Source organism: Schistocerca americana, chromosome 4 (genome assembly GCF_021461395.2).
Source record: "Schistocerca americana isolate TAMUIC-IGC-003095 chromosome 4, iqSchAmer2.1, whole genome shotgun sequence".
In the NCBI taxonomy this organism is placed as follows: Eukaryota; Metazoa; Arthropoda; class Insecta; order Orthoptera; family Acrididae; genus Schistocerca; species Schistocerca americana.
The window spans coordinates 817,024,557-817,043,217 of NC_060122.1; the positions used below are offsets into that span (position 1 = coordinate 817,024,557).

The following is an 18,661-nucleotide window of genomic DNA, read 5'->3' on the forward strand; positions in this document are numbered from 1 at the left end:
AAAACGCAGACTACAATTCTATGGACACCTATACAGAATGCCATCACACAGGCTGACCAAACAGATCTTTGACTGGGTAACCACTAGAAACAACAAATGGGTGGCAGAGGTAGAAAACGACCTGAACCAGCTCAACATAACAGCAGACACAATAAACGACAGAATAAAGTTCAGAAACATCATTAAGAAAAGTAAACTACATGAGATACAATGCGACAAACGAACAGGCATAAAATGGACCGAAGAACGCAAGCAAGATCACAGGCAGAAGATGAAAGAAATATGGGCAACCAAAAAGGCAATCAAGATGAAGCCGAAGACACAAAGCCGACAAGAAGCATGGACAGAGGACCGGAAACAGAAACACAGCGAGCGAATGAGGGAAGTTTGGGCAGCAAGGAAGGCAGCAAAAGGAACTGGCCATGTAGTTTAGTCCAAATGTGCTCTTTAAGAGCAAAACACCAATAATAATATTATATATATATATATATATATATAGAGGGAAACATTCCACGTGGTAAAAATATATCTAAAAACACACATGATGTGACTTACCGAACGAAAGTACTGGCAGGTCGATAGACACAAACAAACACAAACATACACATGAAATTCAAGCTTTCGCAACAAACTGTTGCCTCATCCGGAAAGAGGGAAGGAGAGGGAAAGACGAAAGGAAGTGGGTTTTAAGGGAGAGGGTAAGGAGTCATTCCAATCCCGGGAGCGGAAAGACTTACCTTAGGGGGAATGAAGGGGTATACACTCGCACACACACACACACATATCCATCCGCACATACACAGACACAAGCAGACATTTGTAAAGGCAGAGTTTGCCTTTACAAATGTCTGCTTGTGTCTGTGTATGTGCGGATGGATATGTGTGTGTGTGTGTGTGCGAGTGTATACCCCTTCATTCCCCCTAAGGTAAGTCTTTCCGCTCCCGGGATTGGAATGACTCCTTACCCTCTCCCTTAAAACCCACATCCTTTCGTCTTTCCCTCTCCTTCCCTCTTTCCTGATGAAGCAACCGTTTGTTGCTAAAGCTTGAATTTTGTGTGTATGTTTGTGTGTCTATCGACCTGCCAGCACTTTTGTTTGTTAAGTCACATCATCCTTGTAATGGCCTGTTCCTTTTTTAGATTGCTGTCTGAGATTAAATGTAGATAGTACTATCAAAGTACACGACCCATGTAACAGGCAGTAGATTTGGGGAAGGGGACCAAACAGCGAGGTCGTTGGTCCCATGCAACAGGGTGACTCATGTGTTGGGTATAAAATGAGTACGTAAAAAAAAATGGGAGAGTAAGTGACTTTTTCAATTATTTGAATCTGGATCTATATTACAGCATTGTTTGAAGCAGTGATCAACTATTAGAAGCAGTCAATGAACAAAATTCACACACACACATTAAAGGATAACAGCTGAAGCACACATTTTACTCCTAATGTTACATTAAATAAATGGTACAATGTCTTAAGCATTTCAAAATGCTCCAATAGTATGGGAAGAACTGTAGACTCAATACCTTAACCATACCTAAGCACAGTGCATTTGCACATTAAAAACCTAAGAAGATATTAGCTTTATGAATGGAACTAAGCCTATGGAGTAACACACAACTGTATTCAAAACCTTAATATTTTTTCACTCTCATAAATTTTCATTCAGAAACATGTTTCCTTCTCTTAAAAGGTTTATATATATGTCACTAACTATCTAAATTTGCACTTACTATCAGGTTAGAGATGTTCTTTTGTATAGTCTACATAGTGATAGTTTCAGAAGTGCACATTTCATGTGCTAGAAGCTTTGTTACAGGTTTCTTCGGGATACAGTAATAATGCCTACACAGCAAGCTTTTTAAGAAGTATTTAAATTAATGTATACAAAGCAGATTTTTTATGTTGGATTAAATTATTTATTTGGTCTTTTAGATTACATGTTATACAAGAAGTGTACTTATACTGCGTGGCAAGTCACGACTTCGTCCACATTCGTCATTATTCAAGAGAGAGTTCAAGGCAATGTTCGAAAGCAAGCAATTAAAGTATACAAAAATTAGTGACACATTAAAGCGTATATGATTTTGTACAAGGCATGAAATAAATAAATTAGATATGGTCTAAATCTAGTTTATGTTAAATACTGTTTACAGAACACGAAATGAAGATCAGTCCTTCACTGCAGAGGTTTCTTGTGCTTGTGATGACAACTGTCTAAGAATCTACTTTTATATATGTAACTAACTAACCAATAAATAGCAACGACGAGGAGGTTTTTATATTCGTCTCCGTGTTGTTTGCTTCTTACTAACCGAAGGCAACTAAGTAATTGGGGGGGGGGGGGGGGTGCAAAAAGTTAGGTAGCTGTTGTCACCTTGCTGAATATTAGTACTATGGTTATTTAAAGATTCAATATTTCGTTTATATAAATGCTCTGAAATATACTGTGCCGCTCGTTTGTTGCGTACATGGAGAAAATGATAAATAACACTGGAACAAGCCTATACGAACAGATATATCACGGTCTTTGAAATTTACGACGGAAAATTTCAACTACTACTGAACAAGACCGCCAATGAATGACAGTTCTAGATATTAGGCTCCTTATTTATTTTTAACAGAACAACCAGGCGCACTTTTCCAGTTGACATTTGCTGCTTTCACTCCTATCCAAGTACAACGAAATACAGCCTTTCAAATTTTCGTAATTATTTCCACGGAGGTAAAAAAATAAGGGGCAATCTGAAATCTATTGCTGAATTATAATAAAATTCTCACCGAAATGCAAAATACCTATCTATCGATAGCACACACGTCCCTTTACAGTGTATTAACTATTAACGCTTGTATAACGCACACTGCGCATGCTCAGAAACCAACTTCCAGCCTCGCGGGACGAAATGCGTCCAAGACAGCTGGGTAATAATTCTACTATTCAATATGGCGGACACAGAAACCATTTCACTGTCGAAAATATTGAAAAATTCAAAAATATTAGTGAATGTTGAGGAAGCTCTGCAAGACATACTAGTAGTTTCCTTCGTTTATGAAACTAAGTTATATCAAGGCGTATTGCTGGATTCAACGAAAAAGTAAGTGTACGATTGGTTTATAGCTCTAGTCGTAGCGTGCCAACACTGCATAGTATTGGAATAATGTTCCTGGTTTTAATTAAACATAAATACATGAAGCTCTTCGCTAGAAATAATTTGGAGGTTCTCTTATAACGTTTCATACATGCTAGGTACAGGAAACTGCGGTCGAATAGTCACATTTGTTCCATTCTTATTGTTTGTGTTTTCAACAGCACTATTAGCATATGTGCGTTATGTATTAAAATATTTACCCTGGCAATGGACAGCTGTGTCGCATGTAATCCCTACCTTTTACTGTGCGATACGTGTACCGAAAATTTCATAAATTTTTTGTTATTTTACTATACCATCGGGGCCAGAGAGGGCTGTGTAATAGAGAAGAAAGTCAAATGGAACACTGATTCCGAATTTTTTGTTCAGTTGAAACTTACTTGAGCGTGAAACTTCTCTTCGAAATTAATAAAAGGCTTTGATTGTGAGATATGTAAGATTTTAATTTGTTGAGGTCTCTTATGTAATGTCAACGGGGAATAGCATCGTCTTATTTCCTTAGCTCACGTGCATAATCAGATTGCTCTCCTTAGAAACGAGTGATATAACATAGTTAAGTTATATCACTAGTTACTGGGGAGGAGTGTTTCGTCACACACACACACACACACACACACACACACACACCCCTGCCAAGGCTCAGTAGCTTGTAGGATTGAAATTTGCCACACAAATGAGTTTTAGTTCGACTGAAAGTAGGTTAGTATGTGATGGATTCTTTAATCACAGCTTTGGATAATAAATTCAAGAAAAAATGAGACTCATCAACTTACTGTCTGTCTAATATTTACAGCACATGTTTGACGGGTCTTGTGACCTTTGGTATGCCAAACCCTAGACTCCCATCCATTTATTTCGAAAATCAGTACCATATTCTGGACATATCTCTGATCTTACTTTATACCAGATAGGCCTATTTCCCGTCAAGTTTTATTTTTTATGTGGACATGAAAAAAATATTGAATTTTGATCCAGATTGCAGTTGGTTGTGTAAGAAATGTGGGGCGTAACCTTACTAGAAGGAGGGATTGGCTGGTAGGACACATCCTGAAATATTAAGAAATGACCAATTTAGTTCTGGAGGGAAGTGAGTGGGGCAAAAATCGTAGAGGGAAACGAAGAGATAAGTGCAGTAAGTAGATCCAGACAGATGCAGGATTTAGTAGTTACTTGGCAATGAAGAGGTTCAGACAGGATAGAGTAGTATGGAGAACTGCAACAACAGCAGCAACACGTAATACAGAACTTTGTGGAATTATTCAGTACAAATGAGACATTCCTAATGGAATAACACAAACATTATTTTGGGCAAAATAATTTAATTGAATAGATAAAAAACTACTCGCCAAGTGCTGGCAGGACACACACATAAGAGGGTTGTAATCGGGCAAGCTTTTGGAGCCAGTGGCTCCTCTTCAGGCAGGAGGGTTGAAGAGAAGGAAGAGGGGTGAAGGAAAAGAACTGGAGAGTTCTAAGAACAGGGGTGGATTTCAGGAAAGTTACCCAGAAATCCAGGTGAGGAGAGACTTACCACACAGGATGAGAAGGAAAACATTTTATTTGTTACTTAAAGGTGGCTGGTCGAGGAAACTTTTGCAAGACTTTTTTCGCCTCATGAGAGAGAAACCCGCTGTAGCAATTGTTTTATGTCACCAAACTGATATTTTACTAAAACAGAACCAGGAAACAAATATTTTTGGGAGTGTTATAATGTGCTGGTCAATGTCAGTAAACATATTTAATGACACAGTAATTTGCAGCTGTGAGGAAAAGCTGGCCTTTGGGTTCAGAATATTAACTTTCATACAGGCACAGAATATACTTGATGATAAATTGTAATACTTCATTTTAGTAGAACATGAAAATTATAAGTAGGCTAATGTACTCCGTACATTCTGGAGCAAAAACCAGTGAGGTTTCACCTATTGACACTGGATGTGAGCTTTGACCCTTGATGTAATGATGATACGGCATCTGATGTCATATGTGTACAAACAGACGAAGCAGAACACTGACATTGTGGGTCAACAGAAGCGTCCGATCCAACGCGTCGGCTTTGACCCGCGACGTATGGGTGTTGTCGTGTGTGACGTCATGACGGCGCGGAGTTTGGTTTGAGTGTGCTGCCTCTAGTTCTGTATTATTTTATTTTATTTACTTTTCTGATCTGTTCGTTTATCCCGTGAGATTTTTTTTTAAAAAAGACAAAAAACACTAATCAGCTACTGAAGCATCTTTATCTTCTATGGGTTGCAGGGGTTACGACCCCTGGGGAGGTGGGTGGGTATTCATGCATGGCTGTCTTCACTTACACGTTGTAGCTACGCAAGGCGTCTAAATTTATTTATATTTAGTCTGCCCCCCACCCAAAACACCCCATTTCCCGCGCTTGTCCCGTTAGTGTCATTAGGCTTCTTGTGGAAAGTATGTGTGTTTGTTTTTGTTTCCGCCATATTTGTGACATCGTGGGTCAAAGCAGACGGGTGGGATCGGACGCTTCCGTATTTCCGACATTGTTTGTTTCTGTATTAGTTTTTGGAAAGTAGATTTTTATTCATCTATTTAGATGCAAATTATTTCTATTGTATAAATGTTGTTAAAAGTTACTGTTTCCCTTACATCTGTGTATGCATTTCACAAACACATACTAATCCAGTCAAAACATAAGGAAGTCGTTCTTGGATGTATGCATCAATTCAGTGCAAGATTTCTCAAGCAAGACAGAAAACATAATTATACTGTGCTTGGATGCTTACAATTCACTCATGAATCTTCACTATTTTATTCTGTGGCAGCTTCACTTCTACATTGTGGCTCGTAAGCTCTGTGATAGGTGTGAAGGAGACACTTTGCGTATGCTTCTAGATGCAATAATTTACCAATAGCCGTATGATTTGTAAAATCTTATTTTATTTTATGAACTTCTGTGTGCTACCAGTTTCGACATTACATTGATGCCATCTTCAGGCCCCACTCGTCATAGTCGTAAAATCACTATACACGGAAGGAGCCATATAACTGGATCCGTGAATCAATCTTACTGCAACAGCTCTTGGTGGCCAGGTGACACATACTCTGTGTCACCTGGCCACCAAGAGCTGTTGCAGTACATGGGAGCACCCCAGACAATTGTATATTGTTTTTCAAGGTACTGCTACCAATGTCAAAGTGCCCTGCATTTGTTTGTTGTAAAACATGAGCAGTTGGCAACATATGGCTCAGATGTAGTGGTCATTTAAGGCTTCATAACACGTCAAGAAATAACTGTCAACCATTTGTTCCTTATCTCAAAATACTCAATTTAGCATCTTATGCCATCTCTGTGAGTCACTCTTCTTTGGGCAGAAGGGTATTAGGGCAGAGAAGGAAAAACATGCTAGAGTATGACACACTTACAGAGAATAGTGGTAACTTTGAGTAAAATGGTATAAGCCTGTTTTGAATACTTTATGATGACCTTTTCTTATATTTTGACTTTAACTTGCATAAATACAAGTAACATGCAGGGGGATGTAAATGTCTCCTATTAAATTGCAGAAATTGGATTTATACACACAATAAAAACAACAGCTAATTTTGACCCTAAAGATTGGGACGATCCTGTATATGGATTTATGGACAAATCCTGATGTCAATTCTCAGAGTGGGCTATGAACATTCATTTCTGTTAGTTTGTACTACTGACTGTTACAGTGCTATGAACACAGTGTAATATAACACTCTCATATAACTTCTGCAAAGGTGGACAATAAGTAGAACTGTTGTCATTGTGGCAGTCACAGTGAACAGGTGTGTGAATGCATTTTGCACTTCCTAGGGACGTCCTACAGGGTGTACACGACCCGGGACAACCGGGAGATCTGGGAAAAACCCTGGAATGTTTCATTGTTTTAGTTTCCAGTTAAATTTTTGTGATTTTGATTGGTAAGAATCAATACTCCAACAAAGGATATTACTGTATCCCGCGTCTGCAGGATAATACTGCAGCAACAAAACATTAACAAGAGGAAGAAAAAACAAAAATGAAACTTAAGTCACAAAGGAAATCCACCATATACAACAAAACATAGTGGTCATACAAGCGTCTGCCAACAGCAAAATGTGTCAAAGGCTTTAGAAAGACTATTCAATGATTCATAACGACAAATTGCCTCCGATGAGCGTGACGTGACAGCTGCTGACATTAGATTCGTTTGAGCAGTTGCAGGCGGGCTCTTGTGCATGCGCAGTTGAGTCGTGTATGGGTTTTACCTTCTCCTGCTTCTGGCTACGGATGTGTGGCTGGGCGCCACTATCTAGTATTGCCCTGGTTCGGAAATATCGTAGATCAGGGGCTGATGCACAGAGCAGTCTGAGTTGTGGTGTGGAGGTGGGTAGTCTTTACGTGACCTGTGTTTACGTTTAGTGGTTTTGCAGTTTCCTCTTCATTTATTACTCTCACATCAAATGAAAACAAAACGGATTTCTGTGGCCGGGAGCTATCAAATGAATTAAAATATCTTCACATAATTACGGAAGGCTAAAATATGTTATTATTTTCAGGTTTTATTTCCACCTTTCTGACAGTCAAGCATTAATGAAGTTATTTTTGTCGCTTTGCTAAAGAGATTTGGCTTTTATTAAGGCAGTCAATTTATTTGAAACGAAGTGTTTGATTTCACACTGTTGGCTAGTTTCAACTGTTCGCTGCACGTTTTCCATCTCCTAGCTCACATAATAGAGAACCAAACATGAGATAATACAGTACTGGTACTCAAGAAAATTTACATCCGAATCTGGACATACAAATGTGCACTATAAGCCCAATTATGCATTTTAGTATGGTTCATGAAATTCCTATGAACTTGAAGTGTCCTCTGATGTCTTGTTTCTTTTGTGACATACGGCCTTCCTGTGTCATCGTAGCTGCGCAAGAGCGGTGGCGCCTGTTATCTGGTGCTCTCTGGCAACTGCTGAAACGAATCAGTTTCTAACAGGTCACGGAAAAACATTGCGGATGGTGGTATGAAAAGCGTTACTTTCTAAGTAAATTTCCTTTTACACAAGATGAACTATATGCGATAATGTACGATGAATTTCTTAAATCACAGAGCATTTGACTCTCAGTTAAAAATCAACTCTTTGAGGACGACCATCTAGAAGAATTTTGAGCGCAGAAGATCAGACATTTACGTCGTTATTAAAAATTTTACTGGCACATTTGTGTGATACATCTTAAAGTGTAAACGCGCAAAAAAGATCAACATTATATGTGGAAGCTTAGCTCCTCTTGCAGCTTATTAATCTTGGATACTGCGATTATATGTGAAACCTCTGTTTTTCTTGTAGCAACACTATGTATATTAATTTAAACCATCAACTTTTCTGAGTTGTGTGTTCGCACTACTTAAGAGTGATCTTGCTATTGGCTGACTACATCACGTGTCCTATGCTGTCATCAGCTGGCGAGATCACATGACATCAGCTATGACTGGCTTACAAAAGCGCGTCGCAATCTCGATTTCAATGCTTTGGAAAGTAACGTGCGTTGTTTGGTGGAATTCGAATTTATATCTTCGTAACACGAAAATATGCAGCGTACATCTTGCTGCTGCACATCAAAGATCTTTCCAAAATGTGTCGTCCTCCCCTCCCCCCCCAATTTCATTTTCTAAAGTGCTAGGAAATTCTGTGTCGGTGTATAAAACCATAAACATTCAAAAGACTGATAAGTTTTACAGTGCCAAGGAAAAGTATACTCTCACATAACACGGGGAAAAATGTATTTTCACCCGGGAGAAAGTGTATTTTCAACCGGGAAAAATCCGGGAATCTTTTTTCCGTGTCCATGTATACACTCTGTCCCAAGAGGACATAATGCTTTGTAAATTGTGGCAGATACGACAGGAATCATTCAAAATTAATGTCAGGACATGGAGCTATATGAAACTTATGGTTAACTCTTTTTCCAAACATATGGTAAATCCGAGATTCCAGTAAGTGAAGTTTTCGCTGTTTTTTAATAGGAGAGAAAAGAGGAAATGCTTCTCCTCCCAATGTGGGAGACATCTGGAAGAAGAAATAACTGTAAATGTTAAAGATTGATACATAAGAATGCTGAAACTTACCACAAATCTAGTCTCTTTTTTTATGAACTTTCCGTCTATCCTTCTTAAAAGTGCATGCAGTTGATAATTTGATTTAATTTCATTCTTCTTTATCAGTGTTTTTAGAAAGCCTACAAATGTATCAGTCATGGTGTAAATAATGAATCACAACAGCAGTGTTTAGTTATTTAAATCGTGATAATTTGATTTTGACATAAAAATTCAAAATACATAATTCAGTTGGTGCTGAAAAAACTGCGAGCATCACTTTAGCATTGGATTGAGCCTGTCATACTTTTTGTTACCAACGCACTATGATGATTACTCAATGTTCAGCTTCTCGTATGATCCTTTGCACGAATGTTTCAGCATGATCAGCTTATTCAAGAAATTTGTTACAAAAATTTTGCATAATTTGCCTTCTGCTTTTCAGTGATCAAATAAGGAACAAACTTAAAAAGGGAACATGCCTCTGTATCACAAAAGATGTTTAACTTTTAGTTTACAAAAACCTGTTTAACATCTGCTGACACAAACCAGCTGCCCTTCCATCCTCTTCTGCAAGTTGTTTGTCACTTTGACTGCTGACATACACTAGATCCTCAATCTTCTAAGCATGAGCACCACCAGCTGAGGTTGAAGGTCTTCCCAAATTGAGGGTCATCGTCAGTTGATCGATGACCTTTTGTAAGTCAGTGTCATCATAGTGACTCATTTGAAGACACACTGTACACCCGTAGATCTGTAGTTTGATCCCCTGTCTGCCATAAGATTATAATCTGTTGCTTATCACTTCTTGCAGCTCTGGCTATGTTTGTTATTGTGAAAAGTGCCATGTTTAGCAGCTTGTGTTCCCTATAAATGCATAAAGTCAAATCAAAGAGCAGAAGAAATGGCAGACCACCTCCAATAGGATCGTGACTAATAAAGGGCAGTTTTGTTCAAAGCAACCTTCAGGTTGATGACAGTATACCTCTTTACAACCATTCATTACATAGCATTTAACCAAAGGCATTATCTCCACAAACTTGCTTTTAAAGTTGGAAGATTTTTCATAAATTTTTAGTCCACTTTCATACAAATTTCACATTGGATTGTTGCTCCTATAAATCGAACATTGTGGAAATCATAATGAACACCTTATCATCTATCACTAAAATAACAATAGCTTGGAAACAAAACAAAATATATAAATAAATTTAAAAAAAAAGAAAAACGAAGAGCATGGCTATTTTTTAAAAACAAAATTAATAGTGCTGTCGGTGACATGTCACTTGACACTTTGTTTTTCTGAGTGGTGTTTAATGTATTATCTTCGCGTGGTGACTTGTTTTTTAGTTTTGCAGTATATTGCTCTACTTGTTGCATTCTATGAGATTTTGTGTGGGGTTTTCCCTCTTGTGGCTGTGTAAATGTATTTGTTCTGTTGATTTCTCACAGTGTATAAACTTTATAATATTTGCCTTGCAACCCACAGTGGGTTCTGTTGTTAGTATCTGGTCTGCCTGTGAAATCTCTAAAGTGATGGTTAATTGATTTGAAACCAGTCACCCCATATCCAGATATTTTGTAAGTTCTTGGTACTGTTCTTTTTGAATTCAGTATGTATTGCCTGCCACATTGCCTTGTTGTACTTTTTGCTCTCATCCTCTTTCCTGCTCTCTATGAATGTGTTTATCTCTCTTTTTTTCTTTATGAAAAAACCATTTCATCTACACTGTCAGTCTATGCTCTATCATTTCATCATCCCATGTTCCAGTGCCTTTCTCTTCTTTGTTGTTGCCCTAGTATTTTTACTGTTCCCACTACAAATTTTTTGATCACAACCAAATTTCTTGACTTTCTTGCGATCAATTTCTAACATTTGTTATTCAAGAAGGAATCTATGGCCAGAAGATTGAAATCAAGCTTCCACAGCTTGCTTTTGAAGCTGGCGTTTTTTTCTTTTCTTTTGAGAAACTTAGCTTAATCAAAAAATCAGCTGTGTGCCTTCAAGTTTCCTGATAGGAAAGTTTTGTATGTTCTAGGATTGTTGAAAATTCTGGCTTTAGCCTGTTATGCAACCTTTAGTAATCTATTTCAAATAATGTGATTCTTTGTTAGATCTCCTTCTTATTCTTACAGTAATTAGTTCTGTGTGATTGTGCTTACTTGTTAGGCAAGCAAAGCACACTCCGTCTTCAGGCCACAAGTAGCCCATCAGGATCATCCAACCGCCATGTCATCCTCAGCTGACGATGCAGATAGGAGGGGCATGCGGTCATAGGCAATGTCTCAAAAAGATTTGCATTAGTTACAGTCCAAAGTGGTAAATCTGTTCCATTCCTATTACAACATTACTTAAAAGGGACGTGCTTCACATGATCTTTTTTCTTTCATTTGTTTTCTGAATTCGGGGAAAAAAATTACACACATAATCCTCTCATTTCTGTATCATCTAATTTATTCAGAGTATGTTCTTGTAAACTACATTTAATAAGGAAGGGCAAGCACTCACGTATAGTGGATCGGTGTGTGGGGCTCAGAAACCTGTAACAGAAAACAGCATTCACACTAGCTTTCAATACTCACTAGTCTTGCTTTGACTGTGGGAGTGTGTGTTTGAATGCATGTGTGATTAAGTGTGTGAATGTGCATACTGTTGTTAGCAAAAGCATTGGTGTTCAAAAGCTAATGTGAATGCTGTTTTCCGTTATGTGTTTCTATGCTCCAAGCATTGATGCGCCATAGGTGAGTGGTTCCTTTTTCTTTATTTTACATATTGCTCCAACCAGGAATTTCCATTAATGTTATTTAAACTACATTTTGTGCAAAAATGAATAAGTTTTCTGGTGGTTCAACAAAAAAACATGCTGTGTATAGTTGTCCATGTGAGAAGACACTTCCAGCATTAATGTTGATGCATCATCTTTAATGATGTACCTTTTTTTGCTCCTGTACTATTATTGCTGCTATGGATATTTTATTTAGCAACATTCACGAATTTAACAAACCTGTGGAACTATATTATTGTAATTAGAGGTGTTCTCAGTATGTCTTATTTGTGGAGAGATCTGAGAATCTGAACATGATAGCTAGTTACCGTCGAAACTGGTCATGAAATATACTGTTTCACATTAAGCAGTCTTGGCTTCTAACAAAATAATAAAGATGTTTTGCAGGCTGAAAATTAAGTTACAGAGTAGCAATAGATAAAAAGCTAAAAAAGAAATAAACTGTACATTGAGAATTGTAGAAGTATTGATTATGAGAATTACAGTGTTATTGAATGCTGGTATTGTAGAGAGCAAGATTTTGAACATTATTCAAGAAGGAATCTATGGCCAGAAGATAGAAATTAAGCTTCCACAGCTTTTGAAGCTGGCGTTTTTTTCCTTTTCATGAGAGAAACTTAGCTTAATCAAAAAATCAGCTGTGTGCCTTCACTGATTCGAGAAACAAAAATACTTCACAATAAATATTCAGACTCATGACCACAATTTTCATTACAGATAATGTAGTATCAAAGCGCATTTTATTATCTCTGCAAGTTTCCATATTCTGTACTTAAGTTACCAAACATAGTACAGATGTTCTCAGTAAGCTCATTACTGTTCCTACCAGTGTGAGGTAGTACTACACAATGGCCTTTATGTACCTCCATAGGAAAAAGTCAGGAGTGTTACGTGAAGGGAAGGAAATGTGTAGATCAAGGAAATGAAAATAGCTTTCCAGTTGCACTCTTCTTGACGGTGCATGTGAGGCATGCTCAGGCAAGGTGATCCATGTACACCGGAGCTCCATCATGCTGGTAAAAAAATACTTGCATTATGTTGCAGGGGAGTGTCCTCCAGGGGTTCATGCAATACATTTTCAGAAAGTGCAAATGCAGTGCATCATTCAAACAGTCGGATATGATGTGTGGTCCAATAAGATGATCTCCAAAAACTGCACTCCAGATGTGATAACCTCACCTGATACCACTTCTTGTATGGGTATTGCATGGATTTTTAATGCCTCATATATAGTCAACTGTGGGAGTTAATTGCTTACAAAGGAAGCACTATTAGTGGGTTGGTTATTTTAATGTTTTTCAGAGTGGCTAGTTCATCCTGTTTTAGTCATTAATCAAAATAACCACAGTTTCTGAATTATGCAATACAGGCTTTCACAGATAGTACAGAGCCACCATAAATGAATTATTCGTGTTGAAAGCTCCTATTTTTTCCATAAGTATTGCATGTAAAAATATGATTTATGCAGGAATAGAACCATAAACACACCGAACTTGCATTTTTCACCACTGTAAGTTTTCTAAGTGTGTCCTTCTAGTTAACGTGACCCACGTCCAAGTGGTAGTAAAGTTCGTTCTATACCTTATCTAGCAACATCCTGATAGTGGGGATATTTAAATATGGGCCTTAATATACCCCTTAAGGATAAAGGTCTTGAGGCATTAGGTCAAATGACCTGGGTGTGCGGAGGAGGGGGCAAGGGAAGGGGACAGTGCCACATCACCTTCTTCACCACTACACCCAATCCAGTGGTGCAGAAATTCGTCATTTAGGTAGCGACAAACATCAGTGCTTCAATAAGTCGGTGCCCCATCCTGCAGGAAGATGAAAATCAGCAGTCAATTGCAGAAACAACCACAACTGCAACGTATCGGGGAAAGAGATATCTGTCAGTCTTTTCACAGAAGAAAAACAGCCCATACAGCGCTGTCTGTGATACTGTACAGAAAACCTTCAACGAATCTCTTTCGTGCACCATAATTTCATGAAAATGTTCAGTGCCTCACACTCTCATATTGTGATAATTAACCTTTCCAGATAAATGGAAGATTTCTTCGTCACTGAATATTAGCTTGGAGGCGAAATGTGCATCCTCAAGTGCATCCTGCAGTGCAATGCAAAATTGGAGATGCCAGCCATAATCTTCCAGTTTTAATTGATGCACGACCTGCAGACAGTACAGCTTGAAATGTAACGACGATTGCAAAATGTTCCACACAGTTTGCTGTGTTATTCCAAGTTCATGGCATTGGCAGGCTGTCGACTTTTTTGGGCTTCGTATGAAACTTTCCCTCGCCCTCACCACAGTTGCATCTGACACACTTGGTTCTTTCCCATTTACGGAGACAAGTGTTCCCTAATTGTAGATACCAATGCACAATAATCTTACTTGGCTGCTGTTCTCAATAGTTCCTTTTGAATGCACGCCGAACTGTTATTAACAGATAAACATTTCACATATTCCAGCACACAAAAACTCTTCTTGCTTTGTCGCTATTTTGTCAAGGCACTACACTCATAATACCAACCTGTTGGTACAATGTGAATTTGGCGAGTTTCTGGTTCTATACAGGCATCAGTCATATTTGTACATGTAATATTTTGGAAAATATGGAACTTTGAAAATAGATAAATAATTTGTAGTAGCCCTGTATTCCCAATGTTGGTGATTTTTGTATACGGGCATTAGACTACTGTCCAAGCTTGTGTCTGTGACAAAGCGTTGTGCATAAGCTCATAGCATTTTTGTTGTGCACATTGGGTTTATTTATAAACGGTGATTTTTTATTTGTGGTTCATTGCTGCTATTGGTGTTAGATATTTTCATTTGGAGATAGTGACTGGGGCTGTGTATGCAAGAAAATGGAGTGCCAAGTGGATAAATTGGAACTTTTCTGACATATTCTTCTGTTTGAGTTCAGTAGATGGGTGACAACAGTGGAGGCAGCCAGAAACATTTGCAACATGCATGGGGATAATGCTATTGGGCAGAGTATGGCGAGAATTAAAAAAAAAAAAAAAGATCATCTTGACATTGGTGACTCTCCATGTTCAGGAACACATTCAGGGTTTGACAAAGATCTTTTAAATGCAGTAATCCATGATGGTCCATGTCAGTGTATTCAAGAACTGGCAGCTTTGATGAACTGCAATCATTCCACAATCATGTGATGTTTGCATGCAGTGCAAACAGTTCAGAAATGGTGTTTATGGGTACTGCATGCTATAAGCCAAAATCACAAAAATCAGCGAGTAGCCATATTTGCATTTCTGTATGCTCGTCATCAGTTGACTCGTGATGATTACAAACCATTCCTATCCTGTATTATTACTGGTGACAAGAAGTGGTGTCCTAACATAAACATAAGGAAAAGAAAGGAGTGACTGAGCCCGAACAAAGCAGCAACTCTCCCTACACAAACACCTGCTCAAATCCTCAAAAGATGATGATATGCATATGGTGGAACAGCCACAGTGTGGTGTACTACGAATTGCTTCTCTGAGGTCCAACCATCACTGCCGACATTTATTGTCAACAACTGAGACATCTTGCAGATGCAATCCAAGAACAACAACCAGGAAGATTGTGTGAATTGGCACCACTCCATGAAAACAATCGCCTACATTCTTCTAGACTGACAAAAAACACTATACTGGAGTGGGATGGGTAAGTCATTCCGCATCCACATTATTCCCTGATCTTGCACCCTCAGATTTTTGTCTTATCCACTGTCTGTCAATAACCTTGAAGGAACTTCCTTTTGGAATGCAAATGCTCTCCGAGCATCTTGACAATTTCTTCGCCTTAAAACCACATGGTTTTTGTAGTTGTGGAATCGGAAAGTTACCACAGCATTGGCTGACTGTTGTAAATAGTGTAGGAGAGTAAATGTGTATACGTTGAGTAATTAAACTAAATGGAAAAATGCTACGAGCTTATGCACCAACATAATATGTAAAAAAATTTAAATTCCTGGATCTACATCTGTATCTATACCCACTCTGAAGTGCATGGGAGAGGGTACGTCCCATTGTACCAGTTATTAGTGTTGCTTCCCATTTCATTCTCATATGGAGTGCAAGAAAAATGATTCTTTGAATGGCTCTGTGCATGCTGTAATTATTCTAATCATATTCTCATGATCACTTTGTTGAGTGATACGTAGGGGATTGTAGTATAATCCTAGAATTTATTTAAAACCAGCTCTTGAAACTTCGATAGTAGGCTTTCTCAGGAAATTTTACATCTATCGTCAAGAGTCTACTAGTTCGGTCCCTTCGGTATCTCTGTGACACTGTCCCATGGATCATACGAACCTGCAAGCATTCATTCTGCCCGTCTTTGTATACTCTCAATGTCAGCTGTTAGTCCTTTTTGGTATGGGTCCCCCACATGTGAACAGTATTCTAGAACCAGTTGCAGGAGTAATTTGTAAGCAGTATCATTGCAGTCTCCTTTGTTGACTGATTGGACTTCCCGGTATTCTGCAAATAAACTGAAGTCTACAACCTGCTTTAACCACAGACCACAGCTGAGCCTGTGTGATCATTCCATTTCATATCACCAGAAAGTGTCACACCCAAGGTTTGTACAAGTTGGTTGATTCCTACAGTGACTCATTAATATTACAGTTGTAGGATATTATGGTTCTTTCATTTTGTGAATTAAGTGCAAATCGCCGTAAATCAATGTTCTGACTCACTGCTCACACGTAAACAGTGTGTTAGAAGACCAAAAATGTTTGGAATGTTTTGTTAACTTATTCTAGGTCTCAGAACCAAACTACCGGTGTGTCTGAAATGGCAAGTGTTCAATTAGTGTATGTCGGTCATTTTGATTCATTGCAGTGAGACATTGGCTTCTAACATGAAAGCTATTCAGTAAGTGAGGGTTGCTCAGTGAAGAGTAGTGATATGAATGTTAGGAATTACTGAGAGAGAGAGGGGGGGGGATACAGGTGACAGGGATACAAGAGATTTTCTTGCATTGAAACTATTAAGTTGGTGTGTGTTTCTTGATCTTGAAACAGTAAACTTCTCCACTTAGTGCGTTGGCCTGTCAGCCACTTTATTCAAGGGGGTGGAGTCCCCAAGGCATGTGCTAAGATATACACTGTGTCCAATAGCTACCTCTGACATATCTTCTGGAGTCATTAACCTGTTAAAAGTTCATTGTTTGTGGATGACTCCACAGTTTTCTACTCCTTATGTGATCTTAGGACAACAGCGAGACAACTACAGCTGGACACCAGGAAACTGGAGAAATGGGCTAATAAAAATAGTTTTAGGGTCTTATCAAAGAAAATTTAGTGCAAATTTTAACTATTGTGCAGTACTAAGAAAAGTTATATGTCGGATACGTCGGATGTCAACAACTACCGCCCAGTCTCTCTTCTGACAGCTCTATCAAAAATTTTTGAGAAAGTAATGTATTCAAGAGTAGCCTCCCATATTTGTAAAAATAAAGTACTAACAAAATGTCAGTTTGGTTTTCAGAAAGGCTTTTCAACAGAAAATGCTATATACACTGTCACTGATCAAATATTAAATGCTCTGAATAACCGGACATCACCCATTGGTATTTTTTGTGATCTCTCAAAGGCCATTGATTGTGTAAATCATGGAATTCTTTTAGATAAGCTACATCATTATGGTTTGAGGGGGGCAGTGCACAAATGGTTTGATTCATACTTAACTGGAAGAATGCAGAAAGTTGAAATAAGTGGTTCATGTGATGTTAAAACAACAGCTGATTCCTCAAACTGGGGGGCTATCAAGTACGGGGTCCCACAGGGTTCGGTCTTAGGTCCTTTACTGTTCTTGATATACATTAATGACTTACCATTCCACATTTATGAAGATGCAAAGTTAGTTCTTTTTGCTGATGATACGAGTATAGTAATAACATCCAAAAACCAAGAACTAAGTGATGTAATTGTAAATGATGTTTTTCACAAAATTATTAAGTGGTTCTCAGCAAACGGACACTCTTTAAATTTTGATAAAACACAGTATATACAGTTCTGTACAGTAAATGGCACAACTCCAGTAATAAATATAGACTTTGAACAGAAGCCTGTAGCTAAGGCAGAATTTTCAAAATTTTTAGGTGTGTCCATTGATGCGAGGAACTGGAAGCAACTCATTGATGGTCTGATGAAACGTCTGAGTTCAGCTACGTATGCTATTAGGGTTATTGCAAATTTTGGTGATAAGAATCTCAGTAAATTAGCTTACTATGCCTACTTTCATCCACTGCTTTCGTATGGTATCATATTCTGGGGTAATTCATTGTTGAGTAGAAAAGTATTCGTTGCTCAAAAACGTGTAATCAGAATAATTGCTGGTGCCCACCCATGGTCATCCTGCAGACATCTATTTAAGGATCTAGGGATCCTCACAGTAACCTCACAGTATATATATTCACTTATGGAATTTGTTGTTAATAATCCAACCCAGTTCAAAAGTAATAGCAGTGTGCATAGCTATAAAACCAGGAGAAAGGATGATCTTCACTATACAGGATTAAATCTGACTTTGGCACAGAAAGGGGTAAATTATGCTGCCACAAAAGTCTTTGGTCACCTACCAAACAGCATCAAAAGCCTGACAGATAGCCAATCAACATTTAAAAATAAATTAAAAGAATT

General features: G+C 38.2%; 2 protein-coding genes across 2 annotated transcripts in view; one reads left to right on the top strand and one right to left on the bottom strand.

Moving 5' to 3' along the window:
- Nucleotides 1-2,907, bottom strand: part of LOC124612363 (sideroflexin-2) — a 157,675-nt gene extending 154,768 nt beyond the window's left edge. Inside the window, exon 1 of the mRNA XM_047140520.1 lies at nt 2,784-2,907. The gene's annotated coding sequence lies outside the window, so the exon portion shown is untranslated. The remainder of the gene's footprint in view (nt 1-2,783) is intronic.
- The window catches only part of LOC124612362 (PWWP domain-containing protein 2B-like), a 210,812-nt gene continuing 195,042 nt past the window's right edge, over nt 2,892-18,661 (top strand). The window contains exon 1 of the mRNA XM_047140519.1: nt 2,892-3,097. Within this exon, the coding sequence (XP_046996475.1) occupies nt 2,946-3,097 (152 nt within the window). The 5' untranslated portion in view covers nt 2,892-2,945. The remainder of the gene's footprint in view (nt 3,098-18,661) is intronic.